The 8,555-nt window shown below is 42.6% G+C and overlaps 2 protein-coding genes and 1 non-coding gene across 3 annotated transcripts in view; 1 reads left to right on the top strand and 2 right to left on the bottom strand.

The window, feature by feature from the left end:
• LOC109516787 (zinc finger protein 346-like) overlaps positions 1-2,110 on the bottom strand; it is a 7,729-nt gene extending 5,619 nt beyond the window's left edge. Inside the window, exons 1-5 of the mRNA XM_019871577.1 lie at positions 1,985-2,110; positions 997-1,100; positions 809-904; positions 364-511; positions 6-64 (exon numbers count right to left, since the gene is read on the bottom strand). Coding sequence (XP_019727136.1) covers positions 6-64; positions 364-511; positions 809-904; positions 997-1,100; positions 1,985-2,045 — 468 coding nt within the window. The 5' untranslated portion in view covers positions 2,046-2,110. The remainder of the gene's footprint in view (positions 1-5; positions 65-363; positions 512-808; positions 905-996; positions 1,101-1,984) is intronic.
• Positions 2,111-2,978: 868 nt separating this feature from the next.
• On the top strand, positions 2,979-3,051 carry trnav-aac (transfer RNA valine (anticodon AAC)). The gene has a single exon. It is a non-coding gene; the product is annotated as a tRNA-Val (tRNA).
• A 576-nt stretch (positions 3,052-3,627) lies between these two features.
• On the bottom strand, positions 3,628-7,259 carry LOC109518149 (15-hydroxyprostaglandin dehydrogenase [NAD(+)]-like). The gene is made up of 7 exons (XM_019873826.1): positions 7,041-7,259; positions 5,985-6,108; positions 4,839-4,945; positions 4,561-4,657; positions 4,309-4,385; positions 4,080-4,237; positions 3,628-3,906 (listed from the first exon to the last, which is right to left on the bottom strand). Exons 1-7 carry the CDS (start codon positions 7,131-7,133, stop codon positions 3,768-3,770), a joined length of 795 nt encoding a protein of 264 aa, XP_019729385.1. The 5' UTR covers positions 7,134-7,259; the 3' UTR covers positions 3,628-3,767.
• Between the last annotated feature and the right edge of the window lie 1,296 nt (positions 7,260-8,555).

Genomic DNA, 8,555 nt, shown 5'->3' with positions numbered 1-8,555 from the left:
TCCACCACCGCTGCTGCTGCTGCTGCTTTCTTCTTGGATGGAGCTGGTGCAGCCTGTTGGGCTACTGGTGAAGAACAACGGTAAAAGCGCAAAAGAGTCTTCAAGATGATTAATGCCACTCCCAGTCCAGTTTACTGTCAAACAAAACAAAAAACAAAAACAAAAAAAAAAACAACGAGAAAAACAAACTGTGTATTTCAAATAACCACATAATTATGTCCTACTTCATCGGGAAAAAAAAAACAATGGCATTTTTATACATTAGAAGAGGGAAAGATGGTTTGAGATGAGTGTTCTGAGTTTCTAAGTGTGATTCTTTATTGGGCGGGTCGTGAACTGGGGACACCCTGGTTGTGTACGTACAGGTGTGAGGGTCCACCGATTTCAGTTTGAGGTTCTTGGCGTGGATCTTGCCCTGGTAGTGAGACTGTGCCATCACGGGGGACGTGAAGGTCATCTTGCACATTTTGCAAGCCTTCATCGGGTCTGACTCACCATTGTTGGTGTCGTGCTGAAAGACAAACACAAACACTCAGTGAAGTGAGCCTTTTCCAAATGCAAATAGACCAAGGAGAGGAAGAAGGCAGGGCGCAGTCTGGCGACTCGTCAGGCATTTCTGCAATTCGCTACTCCCCCGGTAGTTCAGTTATTCGCATGTAAAGTTTCCCATTTGGAATAGATCCAAAACTTTTCACATTCGGCAGAAAATTTGAGGTAATTTTCCAACCGCTGGCTACCCTTGTCTCACCTGCATGACAAATAGGTACGTGTAAAAACAACCACAAAAAAAGAGAGCGACTTCGCTTACGCTGACAGAGGATAGGGACTTGAACTTTTTTGTCTCTGGCTCATTCTCACTTTGGATGGAAAGGTAACGTCGCACCTTGTTGCCGTGTTTCTTACTCTAAAAGAGAGCGAAAATACGAACACATGTTAAACGACCCCACCGGTGATCCATGACGACAAATGCTCGCCGCTCAAAAACAGGACGCCGACCTGATAGTGAGCCAGCTTCTGCGACTCTGAGATGAGGACGGCATTGCAGACGCTGCACAGGCTGTCTGTGAACAGGTTGCCGTGCTCCTTGATCATCTGATTGACTGCGGCGGGGAGAACAAACGAAAGACAGTTTCAAAGAAGACAATGCCTGAGAATTCAATATTCGCATCAAGGAAACAAAGTCAAATGATTTTCATTTAATAATCAGTTGTGTTGCATTCTATTTTAGGGCAATCATCGAAATGTACAAGTGAAGGGGTACTAAACTGTGTAGAGTGTAATAATAGTGTGACAAAAAGGTTTGGAGGTAGACGAGCCAAAAAAAAAATAAGGTTGACAACCAAACTAGTTTTGATGACCAGGTGGTTTGAATTTGTTCGTAAACTGATTCGATCATCCAGTTTTCTTGCAAATCAAATAATCTTTTCGATTTTACACAGATGCCTTGGTCAACCCCACACAATCCCGAAAAGCACCCGTTTTAGCTTGACCAAAGCCTCCAAATCACCCTCAAGGGTGACTGTGAGTGTCTAGGTCAAGGGTGACAATAATACAGCAAATGAATGGAGGTTAATTGCAGGGAGCCTTTTTAGCAACGAGCGAGCGGAATTCAACGTGCGGTGGGGGGGAAACCGCGTAGTCGGCCCACAAGTCGCTCGTCAACGGGGCCAAACGCAAAAAAAAAAAAAAAAACGCCAGCGAAAGCGAGCGAGCGCCGAAGCACCGCCGTTCAAGGCCATTCGCCGTCATTGGGCGAAAGCGGCGCAGCGTGACGAGCTCGCCGCGACCTTGACGACGAGTCGGCTGCGGTTAGCTTAGCTTATCGTAGCTCAGGTCAACTCAGATCAGACAGTCGAGCATAGCATCGTATAGCTTAAGTTAGCTTTATTCATCCGGACTTCGGCAACAAACGACGCGCGGTCGTGAGCCAACAAAATTTTTTTGGGGGGGGGGGTTGTTTAATCTTCAATAAGAAAGTGGTCACCTTGGTCTGGCCCCGACGGCAAGTAAGGGAATTGATCAGTGTCCATCGCGACCGCCATCATAACTTGAGCTCGAGGTTCGAGCAACACTTTAACGCCAGTGCGCGCAAGTGCGCGTGCGCAGAAGCTGGCTTGGCAGCGCAGTGGAAAGCTCGAAGAGGAGCGGAATTTGGCAGGCGCCTGACTTTTTTTGTTTGTTTTGTTTTGGGGGCTTTTTGGAGCCATGAGCAATGTAAAAAAAAAAAACATGCAGAAAAAATGAATAACGATATTGTGTACAATTTAAACAAATTCACAAAACACATGCCATTGAGGTTACAAAGGATATAAAACGTAAATAAAACAATTTACTAACTTAGGACCAAATGCAAAGGTATGAAGCATACATATTTGGAAATGAAGCCGATAGAAAATTGACAGAAGTGAACCAATTTCACTTATCGTCAATGGACTCCACAGCTTCTTGTTTCTTTGTTGCACGTTTTGAGCATGATGCCTGTGATCATCTATTTGGTGCAAGGAGACTTTGATATTCTCCTCTTTTATCTGCTTCAAGCTACAAGGCGCAAGCAGGAATAGCTGTTACGATTGTATGACTGTCCATGATTTATGTCACGTGTTCTGTTATATTATTTTGTTATTTTGTGTTAACTGTTCTGTAAAGCGCTTTGCTACAGCTGCAGCTGTTGTACAAGCGCTATATAAATAAAGATGCATTTAATGTGCGTATGTGTTTTTGTGAGTGTTGTTAGTCTGAAAAATAACAACTCGCACCCTTGCGCATGCAGGTAAACATTTGACCTGTAAGTGTCGCTGTCGTCACACTTAGCTGTGATGAATGGAAATTCAACCCCTTCGCTTTCATTGCTGTTTGACAATGCAATTGACGATAGCAAACGTCCTACACAGCAAATAACCGGCATCGGTATGTCTTCAAACCAATCATAAAATTATATTTGTTTTTGACAAATGCATATATTGTCGGTGCGTAGCTCAGTTTCCGTGGTGTAGTGGTTATCACGTTCGCCTAACACGCGAAAGGTCCCCGGTTCGAGACCGGGCGGAAACAGTCCTTTTAAAATCTTTCAATTTACTAGGTAAGTTCAAAAACTACTATTTCTAACGCGAAAATTAAAACATTTTATTTAGACGACCTCAATGCCCACGGAGTGAAAAAAAAAAAAAACACTGCAAAACGTACCACTTATGTCATCAACCTTTCAATGCGTGTTGATGGGCAAAGTGGACACATTGGAATCTTATCTGTAAGCCTTTTATTTAGCAGGATTAGATTATTTTCTATTTTAACTCTTACAGGAATAAATGGGTCATTGTCTTACTCTGACTAGTTTTTCATTTGTTTGCTTTTTACCATAGATATAATGTATTAAAAATGTTCTGCAATTAGCTCATTTACAGTGCTCTAATGCTAGCACTGGTATTTTGAAGTTATACTTCTTCCCGAGTGAACCTAAAATGTTTTCTTGCTCCATTCATTAATGGGCTATACTATCGAGGGTAGGAAAGAAGAGACGAAAGTGACAAAAAAAATTAATCAACTGACATCATACAGCAGTACAACTTTTTGTACAATACCACTGAATGAAATTATGGTAAATGTAATGAAATCCAATCATGTACCTTCTCTTTGATGAAGCAAGTGATTTTTAATACAGCATTCAAAATACATTTAACATTCATTCAACTGGAATGCCACCTGTGGATATATTGTACAGTACAATCATACATTCAATAAGCAGACACGTCAAATTAGACGACAGAGCACTATGAGAGCTCCACTTCGAGGGGAGGGATGGAAGGAAACGTGGCGTACATCTGTCCTTTGGAGGACACCATCAGGGCTTCTCCGTTCTTGGTCTCATCCGTCACCAGCTCCAGAAGGCACTCTGCCACAACGGACGTCCTGAAAATGAATAGTGGCACTTGAGAAGTGACGCTTAAAAAAGACCATGGATCTTCGCCCTACCAAGCTGCCAAGTCATGAAGTGAGGTAAATTGGTCAAACTGTTACAACAAAATTCAAAACGGCCTTTTTTCCCCCCCCAAATACAACAACAACCCACTCCAGTAACTTACTTGATCACCCCATGCTTGTCTAGGAGTTGTCGGGTGGGCTGCTCCAGCACGGTGAATTGTCCCAGTTTTTCTGTTAAACTGGCGAGCAGCTCAGTTTCCACCAAAGCTGGACAAAGGGCGTTAAAGCGAATGCCGTAGCCCGCCATGGTGGAAGCAATCTAGTACATACACACGAAAAAAAAATTACACATTGGTTGTACAGCGTTGCATGTCGCTGATAGAAGCTCACCGCCATGGCTCTGGCAAAGCCGATCACGGCACTCTTGGTGGCGCTGTAGACCGGGCAGCTCGGTAGTGGTTTGATACCTGCGATAGAGAGCAACACATTCTACTACAGTTTGCTTAAAGATGTCAGGAAAATGCCTATGAGTGCATAGTCTTCAGTGGGGTCAATTGAACCAAACCTAACATGTGCATTAGACTTCTTCCAAGAAATAATCTCCATAAAAAAAAAAAAATAAAGTCAAGTGGAGACCTTCACCTGCTATTGATGCAGTGTTGACAATGACACCTCCTCGACCGCCATTCAACTTGCTCATGTGCTCTAGGGCAGCGTAAGTCCCCTTAATGACGCCCACCTATGACAATAAAGCCATAGAAGGCAACAGCAGTTTATTGCATATGAGGAGTGAGGACGTAAAACTTTTTTTTTTTTTTTTTTTTAAGATTCGAAAAAAGCGAAGAAGCTTGACACAACATGCTGGCTCTTATGTACAAGACATAAAATCTAGCAGATGTGTCTCATGAACATGTTCTTACAAGGTTGATGCCCACTGTTCGCTCCCAATCTTTCTCGTTCAGGATTCCGGCATTGTTGCACAGAATGTCGATGCCTCCGAAGGTCTCGGCGGTCGTCTTGAAGGCAGCTTGGCCGTGGGTGGAAGGAGAAAAACAATTACATAGTCTGGACAGGCCAAGTCAATCCCCAGACTGAGACCCTACGGAGGAGGTGATTACCAACCACAGTGTGATAAACTAAGAATATCAAAAATCTGAAACTCATTTTATGTGCTCCTTGTGTTAATTAAAAGGTGGCAATGCATCATCTTTTTTAAAAGAAAAAAAAACAGACCCATTCCAAACGCAACATTTCTAGAAAAGATTGTAAAAAGGTTTGTCAGCCAACCACCTTGATAAAAATGTTATCAATCCATCAATCTGGTTTCACATAGCATCACAGCTACCCTGAAAGTGAGAAACGATAACTCTGGCTTTTTGGATACATGGCAGATCTGTGCTGCAACATTGATTGGCTTGATCCCATTTATAAAGCTAAACAAACAAAAAATATATAGTATAGTTCCTCACGGCTCAATCTTAAACCCACTAATATTTTATATAGACTGCACATTTAAATTAGGTTTGTCTAATCATCCCAAACGCAACGTATAGGTATGCGTGTTCACAGTTGAGGGGTGAGCAGTGGCTATTTGCATGAGATGGGCTATGTGCCCAGTCAAAACAGGCCGAGTTGATTGAGGCCAAAAGTTGTGCTCTATAAGTCTTGGGGTTATTTGACCAAAGAAAGTTTTAAGACCGCTTTAAGCGGTTTCAAATAGTGACAAAAGAAAAATGTCTCATTTACAATCATGTGTTAAATACAACAGAATGGAGTCTAAGCAATTCTTCAGGGTTCTCCTTTCCACCCCCCATTGCTAATCAGTGACTCACGAGGCACACTTTCTGAAGATTGCGCGATTGTTGCTTTCGATACACTATGGGTAATTTAGAAGGCAGGTTTGAACAGGGGGAAGAATGCAAACCAGTCAAACGGACACCTTTCATTCCATTCAAAGGCAATAGAACATGGGACATGTGCTCCTGCTCCTGTGAGTCATTTCTCATGCCTCATCCCACAACATCCTTTTTGCGTCTTTGTTGCAATGCAAAGTGAGCCGACGCTACCTTTCAGCTGCTCCTCCGACTGGACATCGCAGCTGAGAAAAAGGGCTCGATCTTGACTGTCCTCCTTGTTGAGGGCCTCCATCACACTCTTTCCGCCGCTTTCGTTCACGTCCAACAGAACAACCTGGCGAGATGCACGTGGTTATCAGATCAACACTTTTCCCATGACGTCACTGGAAGAGGACTGGAGGTCTACACATTCGTTCCTCAGAGGAATTCATCAATTGATATCGAATTGTTTTATGTCAGAGGGACAAGTCTGCACTTGCCAATGAAATGAATGAATGTGGCTTTGCAGAATCAACAGAGCAGTTTTCACTTGGGCCGCCAAGCTGTCAACTATTCCGGGTCATTCAGCAAAACCATTTTAAAAAGTATTTACGCTCATCTTTGGAAACAGTTAAGCAGTGAGAGATGTTTGAATACCGTCGGGATCGTAGTTGTTTATGAGAGCGGATGTGGGTGTGTGGGTGTGTGTGTGGACTTTAATTCTTCATACGTTATATATTTTGCCCGAAGAAACACACCCGAGAACAGTGTGTATGAAAATACACACACTTAAATCCAGAAAATGTCGTCATGGTAGGCTGTTGTGTAGAACTTATTTGTTAATTTATTCAGTTTCAAAAGGTTCTAACCTAAAATTGGGAGAAATGAAGTGATCCGATTACTTTCCAGATGGACTTTAATTCTTTATACGTGATATATTTTGCCAAAAGAAACACACCCGAGAACAGTTTAAATTTGTAAGTGGGAAGAAGAAACAATCTCTTTGGGAGGTTTTACAAAAATACGGTGTGTGTGATCGTTTTGTTAACCCTTTGGGCTTGTTATCAAGCCAGCGCAGGGAGTAACATTTTTTCGTTGCATTTTGCTTTAGTAAACTTCTACTCCCCAGGGGGATGATAGTTAAAGAAACAGCTTTTTTTTTTTTTTTTTTTGCTTTTTAGTAAGAAGTTAAATCCAAGCTACTGTTCAACTTACAAATGTCAAACAATAAGTCCTACTCGAATAACTGCAGTCTCAAACACCGCAGTTCTCTTTCTTAATGTTTACCTTTGCTCCATTCCTGAAGAGGATCTCGCTGAAGGCTTTGCCGATTCCTGCTGCAGCTCCCGTCACAACAGCTACTTTTCCCTCGAGTGACATTTTACGTGCTTCTGCTTGAAAGAGCGGGTGTCTTGTCTGACTCAAGGTGTGTGCGCGGTCATAAATGGGTGGGTGTACTTGGACTTGTAAGTAATCACATCAGGCACCACCCACAAAGCCAAACTCGATGACTGGAGGATTGCGCACAAGCAAATGCTTGTTTACCTAATTGCTGTCAATCCAAAGCAGTTAGTATTTAAGTGTGACGGGTTTTAAATAATGCCGAATTGATTTAAATGTTTTACATATGTGGAATCTTTTCATGTAATGTAATAATACCGAGCTATGTGACGTCCAGCATCAAAAAACGCATTTTTAAAAACGGAGTTTGGTTCAACCCGTGGGCTCGGCGTGTGCTGTTCCACGAGCAACCCCAAGAGGACGCTAAAACGCCGCAACAGTGATCCCCTTAGTCCTAGTGGACTCTAGACTGCACTCAGACCTTTAAGAATACTAAATCCGCGCCTGCAATGCACTCAGTGGCGTGGAAAGCACACTGCATGCCTGGGGCGAGGGCATGATTATGACGCCTCATCAGAAAAAAAATATCGACGGGGCTCAAGGCACCACTGCAGAAGTTGAATAAAATGTGTGCCTTAATAAATGTTTTAAAACAATCACCCAACATCTTCAAGATGAAAGAAAAATGTTTTCAATTCAAAGTGTAATATAACAGAACTGTACGTTGGCTGTGATTCTGTAGCATACCACTAGAGGGAGACGACTAGCGCTTACCCCACTGGTCTTTTCCATTCTCTTCAATCAGTCGATTACATGGAGCAATGTATTCTGATTAGAACAGCTTAATCTGACTGAAAAGGTTGAATCCGAATGGTATTTCATTCGGATTCACAGGGGTGGTACACTATTTTTGACAATGTGAACGCACGTCAGGTTGACAGTTTAATCAGAATAGCCAAACTGCGTCCAGTCCGCCCATGCTTGATGTAAATAAATAGACGGAACTTATCAAGATGTTGCCTCAATAAAAGTGTATCACAACTACTATGCTCAAAAAAGACAGCATAAAATCATCTTGATAAATCGCGTGATGTTTACATCGATTTCCGCATGTCACACAGCTGATCTGTTTACCTGAGTGGAGCATGTCAACGGCGGATTGGAAAAGATCACGTGGCATGTGACCAGAAATCTTCAATCAAATCGAAAAAAAGTCGCCATGTAAAGCCGGCTATTGTATTAACCATAATTATGATTAGCAGTCAAGCAGTCATGAGGTTAATTTCAGTGAGGTCACATCAGGGTACACATGTGCTCATTTGCATATGTTTGCGAGGAGGGTCGTTGGATCTGAACTCCTATCAGCTTCTTTCAGGGAGGACACTCCCTGACACTAAACTCTCTCTGCAAGTGTTGCGTACACACACACACACATACACACACACACACACACACACACAC

Source organism: Hippocampus comes, unplaced genomic scaffold (assembly GCF_001891065.2).
Source record: "Hippocampus comes isolate QL1 unplaced genomic scaffold, H_comes_QL1_v1.1 scaffold33, whole genome shotgun sequence".
In the NCBI taxonomy this organism is placed as follows: domain Eukaryota; kingdom Metazoa; phylum Chordata; class Actinopteri; order Syngnathiformes; family Syngnathidae; genus Hippocampus; species Hippocampus comes.
Note: the sequence above shows the minus strand (reverse complement) of the source record. Positions and strands in the feature narration are given on the sequence as shown.

Excerpts from the sequence above, each read along its gene's own strand:
- LOC109518149 (XM_019873826.1), bottom strand. The coding sequence starts at position 7,133 with ATGTCACTCGAGGGAAAAGTAGCTGTTGTGACGGGAGCTGCAGCAGGA. Across the intron at positions 6,109-7,040 it reads TCTTCAGGAATGGAGCAAAG|GTTGTTCTGTTGGACGTGAA; the intron begins GTAAACATTAAG and ends GCATCTCGCCAG. Across the intron at positions 4,386-4,560 it reads CAACACTGCATCAATAGCAG|GTATCAAACCACTACCGAGC; the intron begins GTGAAGGTCTCC and ends TCTCTATCGCAG.